The sequence below is a fragment of the Elephantulus edwardii genome, unplaced genomic scaffold, assembly GCF_000299155.1.
Source record: "Elephantulus edwardii isolate Elephantulus edwardi_28Jun2011 unplaced genomic scaffold, EleEdw1.0 scaffold00175, whole genome shotgun sequence".
Taxonomy (NCBI): Eukaryota; Metazoa; Chordata; class Mammalia; order Macroscelidea; family Macroscelididae; genus Elephantulus; species Elephantulus edwardii.
In genome coordinates this window covers 1,728,242-1,747,428 of record NW_006399925.1, presented here as the reverse complement: position 1 = coordinate 1,747,428, position 19,187 = coordinate 1,728,242, and the positions used below count along the sequence as shown (strand labels likewise).

At 39.2% G+C, this 19,187-nt stretch overlaps 1 protein-coding gene across 1 annotated transcript in view; it reads left to right on the top strand.

Moving 5' to 3' along the window:
* Positions 1–19,187, top strand: part of RNF144A (ring finger protein 144A) — an 82,364-nt gene that overhangs the window by 16,892 nt on the left and 46,285 nt on the right. The window contains exons 2-3 of the mRNA XM_006895732.1: positions 18,063–18,167; positions 18,316–18,376. Coding sequence (XP_006895794.1) covers positions 18,063–18,167; positions 18,316–18,376 — 166 coding nt within the window. The remainder of the gene's footprint in view (positions 1–18,062; positions 18,168–18,315; positions 18,377–19,187) is intronic.

Sequence of the window (19,187 nt, the reverse complement as noted above, 5' to 3'; positions counted from 1 at the left end):
AGAGAATTGAAAAATGAATTTAAGCTTCAAGTCGCAATATTGAAAGATGCTGTGGGCAATAAGTTGAATGACCCAGAAAGCATCAATAGAAGATGGATGGAACAAAATTCTTTCAATTTATTTATTTGTATTCAAATTTTATAAATAAACTAGTAGAGAAAAGATGGATGTAATATACAGAATCACTGTACCAAAAAGAACTTATTGACACTGAAAAATTTCAGGAAGTAACATAAGAGCAGGAGTCAGTGGTAAAAAGGAAGAAATGGAAGCTGCATTCAAGGCATTGGCAAAAAAAATAAAAATAAAAAAATAAGGCCCCAAGAATCAATGTGATGCCAATTGACTTGTTTCATTTAACAGATGCAGTCTTGTTATGCACTTACCAACTATGCCAGGAAATTTTGGAGGACAGATATCTGGCCAATGAACTGAAAGAGGTCTGTATTTTTTCAATTCCCAAGAAATCTAACTGATCTGTGATCTAACAGATGTAGAAATTATTAAATAATATCGTTAATATCACATGAAAGCAAAATACTGCTGAAGATAATTTAAAAATGGCTAGAACAGTACATACGTAGGGTACTGCCGGAAGTTTAAATAGGATTTAGAAGAGGCTGTGGTACCAGGGATATCATTGCTGATGTCAGATGGATCCTGGCTAAAAGTAAAGAATACCAGAAGAATGTCTATTTCTGCTTTATTGACTACAAATTCGTTTGACAGTGGATCATAACAAATTATGGCTAACTTTGAGAAGAATGGGAATCCGAGAGCACTTTATTACCTTGGTAATAATGCCCACATACAACTGTAATATTCCTATTTCCTGCCTATGATTCTCATTCCCATTAAAGATCTCTTTAAAACTTTTCTTATTTATGAGACAAAACAAAAAGTTTCTCATGATCCCACCATTTGTTGGCATATACATTAGTTGTCTGGAAAATGCAGATGCTAAATTAATGAGTTGTTGCCTTATGAGGGTTTTTTGACCTTCAGTAATACTGAGTCCTTACTCAAATGGTCACATTATCAAAATATCAAACTCTCAAAGTCATCTTGTATTTGCATACACTTCTCTAACATGTCTACTGAAATTCACACATAAACAGATGTCACACAGTTTAACACAGAAGTACACTTATTCAACCTGCAACAATAATGCAAAGGAGCTGAGGTGGTTTTGTCGTGGAAAATTGCACTGTTATCCCAAAGCCTGTGCCTGCCTGGCGGTTTGAGTCCACCAGCCTCTCTGTGGGAGAAAGATGGGCCATCTCCTTAATGTTACTCTCAGCCTTAGAAACCTGCCAGAGGGTCAGCTATGAATCAGTTCCAACTCCATGGCAGCCATGAATGAATAAAAATCCAATCTGTGCTTATCTATTGCTTTTATAGTTTTGGCTTCTTACACAGTACAGCAAACTGACAGATCAGGTGTGGTCTAAGCTTTTAGCTACACTCAAAATTTAGAATTTATTAAAACTTTTGAGTCACCATGTTTTTCTCTCTATTGAACCCCCTTGGTTCAGAGTCATTGAGTATTTGTTGGGTGGATGAGATGGCAACCCTCTTAATGTACTTGTCTTTTAAGTTTGGTGTTGCTTGTCTGGATACTTTCCTACACAACTATGTTTATTTTGCACTCCACTGAGAGTTCTTTCTAAAGACTTGGTTGAATCACATACTAATTTTTGCTCCACTCTGACAATAAGTTTAAATATCAAACACGTAGAACATGATGTCAACAACCGTTGCTTTTCTTACAGCTTGGATTAGAACCATGATGGCAAAAATATGTGCTCCATTCTCTGGATAGAATGTCACATTCTCTCCAGAGTCTCTAAACCAGAAGAACTCTGTCTCAGAGAGATTAGGGAAGGGGCTTAAATGGTTTGTTTTTCTCTGTGAAAGAACAAAGCCAAAGCATAGCTTCAGCTTCAGTCTCTTCTTATGTCCAAACAGGAGCAATGGAAAAATCCCAGCTGAGATTCAGAATTCCTCCAAGCTTGTAGCTGGAACTCCTAGTCATCTTCAAACCCTTTTAAAATATTACCTCCTAGTCTCACTCTCAGGAGTCCTGGTGACACAGTGGATGCTAAAGAGAAGGGTGGCAGTTTAAACTCACTGGACACTTTACAGGAGAAAGATGAGGCAATCTGCTTCTGTAAAGATTTATGCCCTTGAAACCCTGTGGACAGTTCTACAGGGTCATTTTGAAATAGATTTTAAAAAAGTGAGTTGAATTTGGATTTAGCCTCTTCCTACCCTCAAGTCCTGAGCTCAGTCAATTGTCATTTATTACTTCTACCTGCTTCTCCAATAGGGAGCTCTGCAGGCTTAGTGGTAAGGAATTTTGCTGCCAATCTAAAGACCAAATCCACCAGCAGTTCTTGGAAGTAGATGGGCAATCTCTTCTCATGCTATTTACTGCCTTCTGCAAACCCCACCTGGTGGGTCCCACCTCAATGGTATATAGCAACAGCTTCTCTATCGCCTTGATCATTACTTCAGTTTTCATAACAGGGTAATTCTGGGAAGAAAAAGCAGACGTCACACATCTTTTGTGTGTGAACTCAACACATGAATTCATGTGCAACATGTCAGAATATTCACATTATAAGATGCTATGGAGAGTCAGCTATGGATCATTTCTGACTCTATGGTACGCTACAACATTACAGGTCAGAGCACAGGTTGTACCACCTACCCTGGATGACAGAAAAGAATTGCTGTTTTTTAACTGTGGTGTTAATGGAGAGTACTGAATATCCAATGTTGTTGTTAAGTGCTGTTGAGTCATAGATGATTCATAGCAACTCTGAATGAAAGACCTGAACACTTGTATAACTTTCACTGTTTCTCCATGTTCGTAGAGTTTCCAGAGGCAAGCTATTATGGAAGTGGATGCCACTCCTGCTTCCAAGCTTGTTTTAATTGGGAAGCTCCACCAAACCCTGTCCACCATGGGTGACCAATATTGCATTTGACACATCAGTGTCACAGTGTTCAGCATCACAGCAACCAAGAGTTACCTCTCTACAGCAAATGGGCAGACCAGTGCTATAACACTTAGAAGAATGTTTAACCAAAAACAATTAAAACCAGACCTGAGGGCAACAGATTAAAATAAAGTATTTTTGGCTTGGTAGTATAACTTTCTATCCACTAGGTCAACATGGACAGCTAAAAAAAGCAAACACATATATCTTGTAGAAGGTGCAGCCAGAATGCTCCTTGGAGGCAAAGATGATGAAGCTTCATCTCACATACTACAGACATGTTGCCTGGAGAGGCTATTCCTTGGAAAGGAACTTCATTCTTGAAAAGGTTGAGGGCAGTGAAGGAGAGGAAGACACTCAACCTCGTGGACTGATAGAGTGTGTTAGAATAGATAGAGTGTGAGGATTTCATATGATAAGACAGGGTTCAGATCTGTTGTTCCTGGGGCCACTGTGAGTCATACTTGACTTGATGGCATTTAACGACAACTAATAAACTGCCTGCATGAGCAGTTCTCTTACAACGACTTCCCCAAAGCTAGGGTGGCATGATGCCCTGCCTGAGAATCCTTGGTGTGGGCTTGTCTAATTTGCCAACCAGCAGGTTAATCCTCATTCTGCTGAGTGTGGAGTCTTATAAAGGACTGTTTTCATAATGTAATACCCCTCCACATGCACTTTGAAGGCTCTATTGCCTCTATAAACAAAATCATACTGCTCAGCTTGGCTCTGGGTACTTTCCAGGCTCGTCCCTCACCACATCCTTCCTACGTTCCACCGGGGCCAAAAAATGTTTCTCGAACACAACGCTTATTATCAAACCCTCACACCTTTCGTCTGATGCTTCTTTGGCTTGGATGGGCCCAGCTAAATAAAGACTTCTCCAATTTCACCAGCATTTTAATTAATAGTTTCTTCCCTATGGAAAAACAATGAACAGGCTGCCTTCCTCTTACTTCACGGGACAGCCCTGTTTGTCCATCTCCACGTGTTGCTCCTTTGAGACTGAAATTGCATTGAAGTAGAAGCCCCCTCCAGACCCCTCTGCCTGCTTCACAGTTTGGAAAAAGTATGGACCCAGCACTCACTGGCTCAGTTGACCTATAAATCCCAAACAAATGAAAAGCTCACAACTGATATATTTGGACTTAGTGTTCTCAAAAGGGAAGGCATAAGCCCCAAATCTATCAGTTTGCATCTTTATTCAGTATATGTGACAGCAAGGCCCTGTGTTAGGCCCTCTGAGAGGTACACAGAAATACAAAGTTCTTTTCTGTTTTTAAGAATCTCTAGTGTTGTGGCCACAGCCAACCCAAAGGCATGTGATTCAAATCCATCAGCTTCTCCTCCTGTGTGACTTACTACCTCTGAAAACCTGCTGGGGGTGGGGAATGTTGGTCAGCTACGGGTCAATTCTAACTGAATGATGCGTAAGTGTTATGTTGTCCCATTATTCTCCTGCCGTACAGCTGGTGGATACAAGCTGCATGCCTTTGAGATTGCAGCACAGCTTCGTACCACTAAGCCTGTCCATGTTACTATCTTTGTATTGCAGTGAAGGAACTGAGCTTTAGAAGCCTTAAGAATAAAATTCACAGTACCATAACTTCTGGGAACTGTGTTAAGCACTTGGCTGTGGACCAGAATCCTGGCAGGTTAGTGGTACAGATGTTCCCAAAGGCAACTCAGAAGACAAGGCCGAGTGGTCTGTTTCTGACCAGTCTCAGCCTTGAAACCTTATGGCGCACAGTTCTATTCGGACACACATGGAGTCACTATGAGTTGGACCCAACTCTTTTGACAACGTTGTTTTTGTTTTAATCTGCTGTTGGATGATAAAACATGCACTGATACTCTATGCAGGCAGTCAGCTCTGTCAGGTTGCAATTCTAGGATTCTGAGGGAAATGCAGAGCTTTAGCCCTGACTTTGATCCTTGTCACTTCAGCTTGGACTAGAATGAGCTAGAAAACTTCGTAGAACGTTCACATGGATAGAATAAAGCTAGCAAGCAGGAGATACATAGCATAGCCAAGAAAATGAAATGTTTGTTGCAACTTTATGTGGGACAAATTCCTTTCTTCTAACAAACGTTGTGTCGTGTATCAACTTGGAAACAACTCATTGCTGACACCTCCCGACCCCCAGAGGGTTTTCAGAGGCAGTTAATTACACAAGAGGAAATATCCCTTTGTTCTTCGATGGTGCACCTGGTGGATTTGAACGTGTGCCTTTGGGGTTGCAGTGCAGCTTCTTACCACTAAGCTTCTCCATTTCACTATCCTTGTTGTGCAGCGAGAAAACTGAGTTTTAGAAACCTTAAGGATAAGATCCACAGTAACACAACATATGGGATCTGAGTGTTAATCTGAATTTAGAAGCAATTGATTGTGAAGCCAACCTCTCTCTCTTGTGTATCACATTTGTTGTAGAAGTTACAGAAAGAAAAAAAAAATCTGTGGAAGTCAAAGAGCACAGGGCTTATTTGTTTAAGAGATGGTAAATCTACTGGTTTACCAAAAGCACAGGCTATGTTAGGAGGGACAAAATTTGACTTTACTTTTTTCTAATAATTGCACAAAAGTGACATTCCTTTTTTAGACTACTTTGCTCATGATTAAGTTTACATTCCTGTGGGTTTGGAGAAAAAGTGATCTGTGTAATCGAATACACTACAGAGTTTGCTGGGAGGTTTGCTCTAGGTTCCCAGGGCCACCTGGAGAGGGTTATTCAGAAGATTCTCATGAAGCTTTCCTTGTAAAGCAGAATTAGGTGGTGGTCCCAGCCTTCTGGACAGCAGCTCTGAAGAGAAAGGCTCCATCTCTCAGCCCGTGGCGAGGACAAGGCCTGCAAGTCTTGCTGGTGTGTAATAGTAACATGCAAAGTGGCACATCCCTTTGCTCAGGGCTCCAGTGATTCTGCCAAGAGATTTAGAAGAATGTGAATTGTCAGGTGTCTGGTCATTTTCTACATGTTCTACTCATCTATCCATTTGCCTGTCATCTTTCTGTTTGCATTGCCTTTTTAAATCCCTTGTACATACTAAAGTAACTTAAACTCATTGTGGTCCAGTCAGAACCTGCTGACTTTCCAGCAGGTTTTCAAAGATTGTAACTTATACAGGAGAATAGCCTGTCTTTCTCCCCTAGAGCCGCTCGTGAATTCAAACAGCCGGAGATGCATGGCCTCTGAGTTAATAAAGCAGTTTTCAATGAACTCTACAGAGCTTCCAGTTACTTACTGGCACTCTGCGTTAAGCCACAGGGATTAGAATGAATAATAATAGATTCTTGCTTTCATATAACTTGTAGATTATTAGAGAAAAATAAACAATAAAATATTGATGGTTACAAAAATGCCAAACAAAATACTGGGTAAACATGCATTTAGAAATATTCTAGAGAACTGCTGTCCCTAGAGTCTCCATACTTTACAGTGATCATTTTTCTATGATCTCATGCCAACAACATGAGAAGACAGAGGCTCAGTATAGTAGCATGCCTTTTCTTAGTCACACGTCTGTAAGTGGAAGAGCTGAAATTCAAACTTGGTCTGTGTGCTTCCAAAGTCCAGACTTACTGTTCAGTGGGGTTCTGCAAGAATTTATAATGAGCTGTGTGTGATACTTTTTAATGATCCTTCCAAGATTAGTGTTAAATTACTTAGTAGTCACCTTTGACTACATTTTTTTAGACTTTTTGTTTTGTAGCAGATACTAATTGCCAATGGACTTTAAAGTGAGAAAACACAAAATTCCGTTTTGCTGTGGTTTTAGATGAGGTGGATTGTCTCTGTGGTACACTGCTCTTTAGATGGAAACTTGTGATACAATGGATGGATATCTAGCAAGCCAGTGGTGGTTCCTGCTCATCTTTTGACATGGGTGTATAAAGAATTGGAAAAGAAAATGGAAAATTAAATGCCTGAAGCCTTCTGTAGCTAATGCCACCCACTGCTTTCCCCTTTCACACTCCCTGTATTAGCTAACTTCATACAGCTAATTTCTCTTTTCCTGGAATGCCCTGGCACTCCAGTCAACCTTTTATCTTTGGAAAACCTTTTCTGACCCCACCTAGGTGGGGCTTTTCCTCTCTATCCTAATAGTTGTCTATTTCTCCCTCCATTAAAGCTTTGGGTACACTGTGTTTTAAATATCTGCTTCTATGTTTGTCCACACTGAGCTGTGAATGCCTTGAAGTCTTGGACCATCTTTCAATACTAGCATCATGCAAATATAAAAAGATACAGCTGAGTTAACGCAGATCATACCAGTTTCAAGTATATGCAAATCTTTGTTCTAAGAAAAAGTTTACAAGGTTACTCAAAAGTACATGTTTGCTTATGAAAGAGAGAGGCAAAAAGTGCCTCCCACCAAGTTTGGAGTTAATCATGTCAGTGCTTATGTTTTAGATACACTACTTAGAAGTAACAGCTTTGGAATGGTTACTTAACCTCCAGCAGCTCAGTTTTCCCATCTATAAAAAGAGGATGACAATTCATAGTGTGTGCTTGTTTGGTAACCTGATAAATGTATGAAATTTGCGCAGAGCCTGACACTTAAAAAGCACTTGATTTGATTTTTTGTGTGTGGTATGAAATGTAGATCCTGTTTCAGTTTTCTGCTAGTAGATGTCCAGTTTTGCCAGCACCATTTGTCAAAGAGGCTGTCATTTCCCCTTTTAATGGCTTCAGTTATTTTGTCAAATACTGGTTAACCATATTTGTTGATAGATTGATTTCTGGATTCTTGACTCTATTCCATTAATCTATGTGTCTGTTGTTGTATCGGTACCATGCTGTTTTGATTAATACGACTGTGCAGTAGATTTTGAAATCAGGGAATGAGACACTTCATTTTTGTTTTTCAGAAGAGCTTTGCTTTTTCTGAGTCTCTTTCCTTTCTAAAAATGAAACTAGAAATTGCCAAAGCTGTGTCTTTGAAGAATGAATTTGGTATCTGTATTGGGATTCTATTGAATCTGTATATTGCTTTCAATAGGATTAACATTTTCACAATGTTGAATGTCCCTATCCATGAATAGAGAATATTTTCCATTCTTATTGTTCCTTATAGTAGAATGTTGTAATTTTCCTTATAAAAACCTTTTTTTTTTTTGTCTCTGGTTAAATTTATTCCTAAGTATTTCTTTTGTTGTTGGCTATTATAAATAGTATTTTGTATCTAATTTATTTTTCCGTGCTTTCTTTGTTGTTGTAGAGAAATCTAATGGATTTTTGTAGATTGATCTTGATTGTGCCTTTGGGGTTTACTGTGTACACTATCATGTCATTTGCATATAGTAACTGTTTCACCACTTCTCTGCCAATTGGGATACCTCTTGCTTCCTTCTTTTACCTTATTTGACTTAAATAGAACTTCTAATACATTGTTTAGTAGGAGCAGTTATAGTGGGAAGCCTTTCCTAGTCCCTGTTCATAAGGGGAATTTTAGTCTCTCTCAGCTAAAATAATGTTTGCTTTTGGTTTTGTGTGTAAGTTTTCACTATGTTGAAGAGATTCTCCTCTGTTCCTATTTTGCTGACAAGAAGGGATGCTGGATTTTGTCAAAGGCTTTTTCTGCATCACTTGATAGTCAGGCTATTTCTTATTCTTTGTGTTGTTAATGTGGTGAATTACAGTAATAATTTTTCTTATATTGAACCATCCCTGTATTCCTGTTACAAATACTATTTGGTCACGATGAATTTTATTTTTTTTAAATATATTGTTGCATTCTATTGTCCAGGATTTTGTTAAAGATCATGAGAAATATTGATCTACAGTTTTCTTTTTTTAGTGTCATCTTTACCTGGTTTTGGTATTAGGGCTATGCTTGCTTCATAGAATGACTCTGCGAGTGTTCCTTATTTTGTCTATGTTTCTGTGTGATCCATTGTTGTTGTGTGCCATTGAGTTGGAACTGATCCTCCAGCAGGTGTTTACAGTCACATGGGAGGAGATTGCCCATCCTTCTCCTGTGAGGTGTCTGGTGGATTCAAACCACATTCCTTTGGGATTGCAGCCCAATTTCTTACCACTAGACCATCAGAGCCCCCTTTCTGTTTCCATTTTATGAAATAAATTAAGTAGAAATGAGGATCATTCATCTCTGAGCTAGGACTTTTTTTGGGAAAGGAGTGTAGTCTTTTTTATGACATGCTTGATTTCTTCTTTTGTGATGAGTCTGTTCCAGTGTTCTACATCTGTCTGTACCTATCTGGTAGTGTGTGGATTTCTATGAATTTATCCATTTCATCTAGGTTTTCAAATTTATTGGAGTAAAGTTTTTCATAATATTGTAATACTATTGATTTAATGTTGGCTGATTCTGTTGTTATGTTACTTCTTCCATTTCTTTTTTCTTTTTTTTTTTCCTTGTTGTGTGCCATTGAATTGGATCCTACTGGCACAGGAGGAGATTGCCCTTCCTCCAGCATAGCATCTGGTAGATTCCAGTCATGCACCTTTGGGATTACAGCTCAGCTTCTTGCCTCTGGGCCACCAGCGTCTCTTTTTCTTTTATTTCTTATGTCTTTATGTCTTTTCTTTTTGAATTTTCCAGTGGTTTGTCTAGTTTATTAAACCTTTTCAAGAATTAGGTCCTGGTTTTGTTTATGACTTAAATCCATTATTTTGTTTTTATTCCAACAATTTCCATCCTTATCCTTATAATTTCCTTTCTACTAGAGACTGTGGGATTAGCTTGTTCTTATTTGTTTGTTGTTAAGAGACCTACAGATAAAATCCAAGATCAAAGTTCCAATGAGAATAAAGTTAGAATCCCTGGTTTATGGCATAATAGGATTGCAGACATAGTAAAAAAAAAAAAATGTAAACTCTGAGAAGAAAAAAAATCGATGAATGGAATCTTCTTGAGATCGAATACCTGTGTGCATCAAAACTTTTCCAATAGGGTGAAAAGAAAACCCACAGATTTGGGGAGGGTTTGGACCATTTGAGAATATTTCATAAAGGGTCTCATAACTAAAGTTGACAGAATCTATGGTGTCTGGAGGTGGTTTTCTGACCAAAGATGAACTGGCGACAGGGTTCATGATGGCTACTTGGAAAGCCCAGGAGCCATACAATATACTTGCTCCAAAGGCACCTGTAGGCACCAAGGAAGATCCTAATTTAGTTCCCTCTATCATCCATAATAAAATAGTAGGCTGGATTGCTGAAGAAGATGGCAGTGCTGTGATCTGGTTTAGGTTACACAAAGGTGAGGTTCAGTGATGCCCTAAATGTGGAACCCATTATAAGCTGGTGCCCCATCAGTTAACTCACTGAGCGAGCCCCATAATGTGCTCATACTGCCATTGATGTGGCCTAATGTGCCGGAATGTTACCTTCTTTCCAAAAAGGACTAGCCACTGCTTTGGCTTCTCCCATTAAAAAAATAATAAAATGAATAAACAAACAAACAAACAAAGTTTAGAGTACCATAGGGCCACCAAGAAACAGACTGATAAACTGATCACAAAATGTGCAAAAGACAGGAAAGGACTTTCACAAAGGAGAACATTCAATTGCCAAGAAACAGGAGGAAGTATTCCCAATCACTAGCAATCAGAGAGATGCAAGTCAAAATAACAGTGACATAACATCTCACCCCAATAGCAGTAACAACGTTTAACAACACAGCAAACAATAAATATTGGAGAGGATGCAGAGAGATGATTATAACATTTGTATCTTGCTGGTAAGGTTGTAAAATAGTACAACTACTGTAGAAGACAGGTTGCTTTTTCCTTAAAAAGCTGAACATAGACATCTCATATGACTCAGCTATTCTACTGCTAGAAATGCTTCCCAAGAAAATAAAAAATCCAGCATGAATGAAGGACGTATGCACACCTACATTCCTAGCAGCGTTATTCACAATGGCAGGGAAATGGAAACGGCACAAATGTCCATCAAACTAATGGATTGAGAAATTGTGGTACATCTACCCAATGGAGTACTATGCAGCACTAAGGAGCAACAATTTTGTAAAATACTATATAACATAGTAGAGTCTAGACAGCATTATACTGAGTGACCTAACACATTCTCACAAGCACAGATATTGCATAAGACCATTATTGTAAAAATGGAGTAACAGATCAAGATATATACAAATGTTCCAAAGGAAAAGAGGAAGGGGAGAATGAGGGAGCAAAAAACGGGGGAGAGGGAATCACTGGGCTAGAGGTTGGTGAGTGGAAGGGGGTTAATGAATGGGAAAGTTTCAGTGGAGACTTGAAAAGATGGATTAATAATAAGTATTGATCAGTGGCAATTCATTATATATATATGATTATGTAAAACATAAGGAACATGAATGAAACAACATCTGTGAATGGCTATATAAAATAATGATGTCTATGAATTATTACATTCAAACCAATAAAAATTTTAAAAAGGCATTTGATTATTAAAGTTAATTTTGATATTAATAATATGAATGAGGCTATTAGTGAGGCACTTGAGGCTTAAGGCAGGTGGTATCTTAAAGCCCCGAAGAGAGAGGGGAGGCCATGCTGTTCCTGGATGACTCTACCCAGGGTTCTCTCTGGCTTCTTGCTGGCGGTCACAAGCTTGTGGGGTTATGTGCTTTGGGTGGGGGGGGCTTGTGTTTGGTGTGTGTTACTGCTCTTCCCCCCAGAAGTGAGTCCCCTGAGGCTTGGCCTAGGGGTAGATGGCCTTGGACAGGCGGTAGACAGTGTTTGGTGGAGCTTCTCGATTAAAACAAACTTGGAAGCAGGAGTGGCATCCACTTCTGAAAGGGCTTGTCTCTGGAAACTCTATGAACAGTGCTCAGGTCTTTCATTCATAGGGTCACTATGAGTCATCTACAACTCGATGGCACCTAACAACAACAACAACATATGTATTTGTTATTGGAGAAGTTTCTATATTTTTGTCTATTTGTGCCTACTTGAAAACATCTTTCTACTACTAGAATTAAAAACATATGAATCATGACCCACTTTATATCTGGAAGAAAACCCAGCCTATTTTTGATGGCTGCAAGGTCAGATACTCAGATACTCATCTATCTTAATATGGTAAACAAATTGGTCCTTCTAGAATTTAATCACTTTGAAAATTGTGCGGGTGCATTCCAATAGCATAGAATGTTCACTCTTTGGTAGCTCCCCGCCAGACATGACTCACTAGTCTTGGCCGTATACAAACCCTTGAACAATGATGTTTAGAGATGTAGACGTCTCCAGGGTGCAAATTTCACACCAGTTTTAAGAGTTGTATTTTGCTTCTTAGAGAGAATGAAGCTCTATCATTAAATTCTGCTATTCACAGGAGTGTCAGCTTTCTGTTTAAGACATTCCAGTGTCCTCTGGAGACCCAATTTAGACAAACTTAATTATGTAAAGGAAAAGAATAATCTTTTTTTTTAAATTTTTTTATGCCCAGAAGTATAAAAACACGTCACCTAGATAGACAAACAAAAGATAACAAGAATCACTATATACTTTGTTCATAGTACCAGGAAGTGTGTTCAGTGCTTTCGTATGCTTTACTTCTGTCTCAGGAGCTCCACAAAACAAGCATCCCAGTTTTACCATTGAGGGAATGGTAGCCCAAGCACATTAAGTAATTGATTTACGACATCAGACTAGACAGTGGTGGATCCCGGAATATAAGATTCTCCCTAGCCCAAAGCTTATGGTCTTTTCTACCTCCTCATGTTTCACACAGCTATAAACAGGACATTCCAATTTTCTTTCAACTGTAAACAAGCCATTGTTTCAGCACTTCATCACGACACTAAACCACTCCACTGGCTCCCCCAAAGAGGTCATATGATGCTTCCCAGAGCTGGGGTTCAGACTTGATGGAGACTATTTAGCCACTACTCCCTCAGTATTTTCCCTTTCCTTGTCCTTCTCTCCACCTTTCCCTATTTGTTTTAATGGGTTGTTGCTGAACTCATTGGTCTCTTGTGTCTCTAGTAGACCTCCAAGAATAGGATCATTCATGCATAGTTGGTGTTTTGGAAGCTGTCTTCATTTATCAGGCTGGAAAATACAGCTATATTTGTGAGTCATTTCATTTCAAGGGCTCTCTAAAATTGTCAGAAACTGAAACAGATCACAGAATTCAGGCGAAAACAGAAGGATCCCAATATATAGTTTATTGTTGTTGTTATGTGCTACCGAGTCGCTTGCGACTCATAGCGACCCTATGTACAACAGCCCTAAACTGTGCTCTATCCTGTGCCAATCTCATTGCCTCTGACACACCCATCCTGATTACCAGTCACTGAGTCAATCCACCTCATAAAAGGTCTTCCCCTCCTGCGCTGTCCCTCCACTCTGCCCAGCATGATGTCCCTCTCTAAAGACCTGTCTCTCCTTACAACATGTCCAAAGTATGTCAGATGAAGCCCCAGAATCCTTGCCTCCAAGGAACAGCCTGGTTTAACCCTCTCTAGGGTGAATCTGTTTGTTTTCTTGGCAGTCCATGGTACATTCAATACTCTTCTCCAGCACCACAGCTCAAAGGCGTCAATTCTCCTTCTATCCTCCCAAGTCATTGCCCAATTCTCTGATGCATAACAAGTGATTGCAAAAACCATGGCCTGTATCAGACGGACCTTACTTAGTCTCCAGAGAGACAACATTGCTCTTGAGTACTTTAGAGAGGTCCCTAACAGCAGACTTTCTCATCACAATAAGTTTTTTGATTTCCTGGATACTGGTGCCAAGAGTGTTGACCGTGGAGCTGAGCAAACTGAAGCTGTGAACAATCTCAATCTCTTCACCCTCCATCCTGATGCTACCGATTGGTCCAGTGGTGAGAATTTTTGTCTTCTTGACACTGAGCCTCAGTTCATATTGAAGGCTGCAGTCCTTGACCCTCTACAGTAAGTGCATGAGGTCCTCCTCAGTTTCAGCAAGCAGGGTTGTGTCATCTGCATAACGCAGATTGTTGATAGTTCGTCCACCAATCCTAATGCCACGCTTCTCCTCATAGAGCCCAGCCTCTTGGATAATCTGCTCTGCATACAGGTTGAAAAGGTATGGAGATAGGACACATCCCTGACGTACACCCTTCCCAATTGTGAACCATGCAGTGTTGCCCTGCTCTGTTCTGATGACTGTCTGTTGGTCCAAGAATAGGTTTCGCATTAGCACGATTAAATGTTCTGGGATTCCCATTCTTCTCAGAGTCAGCCACAGTTTGTTATGATCTACACAGTCAAATGCCTTTGCATAATCAATGAAACACAGATAGACAATGTATAGTAGGCCACATTGTAATTAGGGAGCCCTGGTGGTGTACTGGTAAAGAATTGCACTGACAATCCAAAAGCTTGCAATTCGAGTCTACCAATTGTTATAAAAAAATGTTATCTTGAGATTTAAAGGATGAGTTACTGTGAATTTTTGTGGGTAGTGAAAATTACTGACTTGGAGCCAATAATTGTTTATGTATTAAGTATCTATCCGTCTTTCTATCTTCTTTTAAGCTCTTTCTCTTTTAGAAAAGTCTTACAACTCTGATGTGACATTGGCCAGACCACTCCAACTTACAGAATGGGAAAATGTGGTTGAGAACGAAATTAACTTAGTCTAGGCTATAGAACTAGTAAGAATTTAAAGTGGATGATAGCATGTATTCCTGTTATGAAATGAATCAGACATTGTGGAGGGATGAGGTTTTATTGTTATTACGTTCCATTGTGTTCAATTTATGGTCACCCTATGAACAAAAGATCTGAACCCTGTCCTATTCTGTGCCATCCTCACCATCTCTGCCATACTCCAGTACATTACTGCAGACACTGTACCAAAGCATCTGTTTGAAGGTCTTATTCTCCTTCGCTAATTCTCCACCTTTCCAAACATAATGTCTCTCTCCTAGCAAAATGCCCAAAATATGTGTGAGAAAAAGCTTTTTTTTTTTTGGCCTTCAAGGAGCACTCTGGCTGCTCCTTCTCCAAGATGTGTATGTCTGTTCTTTTGGCAGTCCGTGGAATGTTCAGTACTCTTCAACACAATAACTCAAAGGCATAAATTCTTTCTCTGATATTCTTATCCATTGTCCATCTAGTAGATTCATAGCAAGTGATTGAAAAAACCATAGACGGAGTCAGGCACACCTTAGTCCTCAAATTAACATAATTCCAATAATTTGGAGATATCCCAGATTGCAGACTTTCCCAATGCAGCCAGTCTCCTGATCCCCTGGATGCTGGTACCAAGGGTGATGATTGTAGATACAAGTAAGATAAAGTCTTATAGTTTCAGTTTTTTATCTATCATGATGTTGCCTATTGGTCATTGGTGATAATTTTTATTTTCTTGCTGTTGAGAAGCAATTTGTATTGAAGACTCTATTCTTTGGTCTTCTGCTGCAAGCACTCAAGTCCTGCCCAAGGTTGTGTCATCTGCATAATGCAGGCTATTTATGAGTCTTCCTCCAATCCCGATGCCATATTTTTCTTCATAGAGTCCAGCTTCTTAAATAATTTGTTCAGCATACAGATTGATTAGGTATGGAGAAAGGATATAACCCTGACACACACCTTTCCTAATTTTAAACCATATAGTGTTCCCTTGCTTCATTCACATGGTAGCCTCTAAGTCTAGTTATATGTTTCACATTAGCACAATTAAGTATTCTGGGATTTCAAGTCTTCTCAATGTTATCCATAACTTGTTATGAACCAAATGTCTTTGCATAGTCAATAAAGCACAAATGGACATTTTTCTGGTTCTCTGCTTTCAGCCATGAGCCATCTGATACCAGCAGTTATATCTCTGGTGTCACAACCTCTAAATCCAGCTTAAACATCTTTCAGTTCTCTGTGTGCTGTTCTAGCTATTTTAGATTTTTGAGGGGCTCCCCCCCTTTATTCATTCATTGTTGCACATTTTCTTCCTTTATTCTTCCTCCTTCCTCTCAGACTGCTTTGCAATAATACTTCTTGTTCCAGATTGTTATCATACATAAAATACCTGATCATTATTCCTTTTGGACGATTCTTTCCCTCTTCTGTTCCAACACAGTGTCCATTATTTATCCACTGTTTTCCTATTCTCCTTCCAAACCCACATGCTCCTGTTTGTAGCAGTGGTATTATGTAGTATTTATGCTGAGTGAGATATCTCAATTTAGTCTTGTTTAAATGATCTTCCTCGGTATATTTTATTTTACTGAGCTTGGTAAATATTATTATAATATCCAAATAATATCATTATTTTTGTTTTTGTATACTGTAGAGTCAGAACCAACCAATAGCTGACCCTCCAGCGAGTTTTCTGAGGCAGTTAATTGCATAGGAAGAGATTGCCTTATCCTTCTTCCATGGAGCAGCTGGTGGATTTGAACCATGTTCTGGGGACTGCAGTGCAGCTTCTTGCCACTAGGCCACCAGAACTTCCTTCTTATTCATTTTTTAGAGCATTGCAATAAGGAGTCCTTCAGGTTCAATGACTAGACTGTGGTTACTGAGAAAGGTTGACAGTTTGAACCTATCCATTGGTTTTGCAGACTAAAAGACCTGGAAATCAGCTCCCGTAGAGATTGCAGTCAAAAGATCCATGTGGGGCAGTTACACTGCTGCGTGGAGTTGCTGTGAATCAGAATCGACGCTACTACATCTAATAACAAATTATGAACTTCAAATTGTGCAGTGGGATAGTGATTTATAGTTGGTTTCAAGGCACTGTTGAGGCATTTCACACTGCTTGCCCTTCTCTGAATTGCCCTAGATACTAGTATTCTTTGGATTCTTATATAAGCTCTTCAGCTTTTCCATCTCTAGCTGCTTTTGGTAGTATGCTTACCCGAGGCAGGATGTATGTTTTCGCCTAGTCAGTTTTTATTATGTCATTTTTCAGGGAAACACTGCATTCCTAAGATTTTTTTCAAGGTTGGAATAAATTGGTACCACATAAGGCTTCATAATCAGTTATATTAATTGTACATAGTGTCTTCCCTCTGACCTATTTTGATTTACTTCTAGATTTTAAGAAGCCCTTTCAAGTAGCAAAGGTTGGTAGTAAATTATCAGGTCAGCAAGGTGTCACCAAGCAAAGATTATAAAACATAAAGGAGTTCACAGAGAAGAAACCTTGGACTGTCCAATGTCAAGTAAGCCTTGGTTTAAATTCAAGCTAAGGCCTTTCTCTGTAGATAGCCTGACAGTTTTCTTCTTCAGTGTCTCAGTTTTCACATGGGAAAAAAAAGGGGGAAAAGAAAGGACTTGCAATCTTTTTCTTGAAAGAATGTTCTAAAGATTAATTGACACTATATAATAGCAAAGAAAGAGCTCAGTTGACCTAGTGGACAGAAAGTGATGCCACCAAGCTAAAGGTAGATGACTTTAATCTGCAACCCTCAGGCCTGTTTTTAATGGTTCTAAGTAAAACGTTCTTCTAGGTCATATAGCCTTGGTGTGTCCACTTGCAGTACAGAAGTAACTTGTGGTTGCTGCAAAGCTGAACACTCTAACACTGATGTGTTAAATTCCTTAATGGTTACCCATGTCGGACAGTGGTGGAGCTCACCTATTAAAACAAGCTTGGAAGCAGGAGTGGCATCCACTTCCATAATAGCTTGCCTCCAGAAACCCTATGAACCTGGAGAAAGGATGAAAGTCACACAAATGTTGAGGACTTTTGTTCATAGGAACGGTATGAGTCTCCTACAACTCAACAACACTTAACAACAACAACATATGACATAAAGTGCTTAGTTAATTAAGTACCTGATGTATACTGTGTATTTGAAAAATAGTATTTCTTGAACCCTTGAAGCCTGGTTTCTTGCTGTTAAATTCATTGCTTCTTCTATCCTTTGAGTTTGTCCACAGGGAGCCTTGGTTTGTGAACAAGTCTATGGTCCTTGACACAGACTAGGTGCACAGTTTTAATAGTTGTTGAATGAGTAAAGCTACATAATAAAAATATAACATTGTAATGGAACAATTAATTGTACCTGATGGGTTATTTTAGGGAAAAATATTAAAAATGCATTGCTGCTTCTTTGACCTTAAAGAAGTAAAGATGTTTTCAGACACTTCTCTGTTTTTTTTTCCTTTTAGTGCCTGAAACAGTATGTTGAGCTCTTGATCAAAGAAGGACTAGAAACTGCAATTAGCTGCCCTGATGCTGCCTGCCCTAAACAGGGCCATCTACAAGAGAATGAGGCACGTCCACAAACCCACTGAGGTTTTCTGAAATGTGTACATATGGTTCTCTAGCTTATTGGGGGTGAGGGTGTCAGATTCTGCTGAAGTTTACAGTGTGTAATATTCTAGCCTCCACTTGTTATCCTTTTTTTATTTCTCCCCTTAGATCGAATGCATGGTTGCAGCTGAAATTATGCAAAGATATAAAAAGCTACAATTTGAAAGAGGTAGGTACTCCAATATATTAACCTGTTAGTTATGCTTTTGGGAGTCTGTAGGTGGTACAAATAATTAAACATGCAGCTGCTAATTGACAAGTTTCAGATTCAGATCCCCCCAGAGACATTTTCGATGGGAAAAAAAGATCCCACTCTTTGGAGCACGGTTCTGCACTGCAACACGTGGGGCAGCTGTGAGTCAGAATCAGCTCCATGACCACTTTTCTTTGGTTTTTGCTTAATTGTGGTTCCCATGATGAAATATGGATAGCTTTGGAAAAGCTCTTTTGGTTATTATGGTTGTACATCACTTGGTTAGGAGAAGAAGAAAATAATAAATGCAAATTGAATTTCTAAATCTCAGCTGTTATTCTTAATTCTCTGAACAGCTCACTATTTGAAAGTCATTGCTGATGATCTATTTGGTAGTAGGAAAAATTCATGAAATATTGCTTGTTTATTAAAATTAGAGCCTAAGGTGGTTTAAAACTCTAATAGGGGTATAAGAGATATATGAGCCAGGCTCTCTCATTCTCAAATCCCACTCCTCACCCACAGGCCCCATGCAGCATCGCAGCAAAGCCAGGCGTGGTGTAGACTTCATGATTCTGGGCGGTTGTATGGAAGAAGTCATCTGTATAAGTGTCGACACTGTAGTTTTAACAGTATTTACAAGATTACATTGCAAAGCAATAAAACTCTTTGAATGTCCAAGGGACATTTTTATCTTGGCTTTCTAAAGTGTAGCAGGCTCTTAGATGATATGTGTGTATGGTGTGTGTGTGTGTGTGTGTGTGTGTGTGTGTGTGTGTGTGTGTGT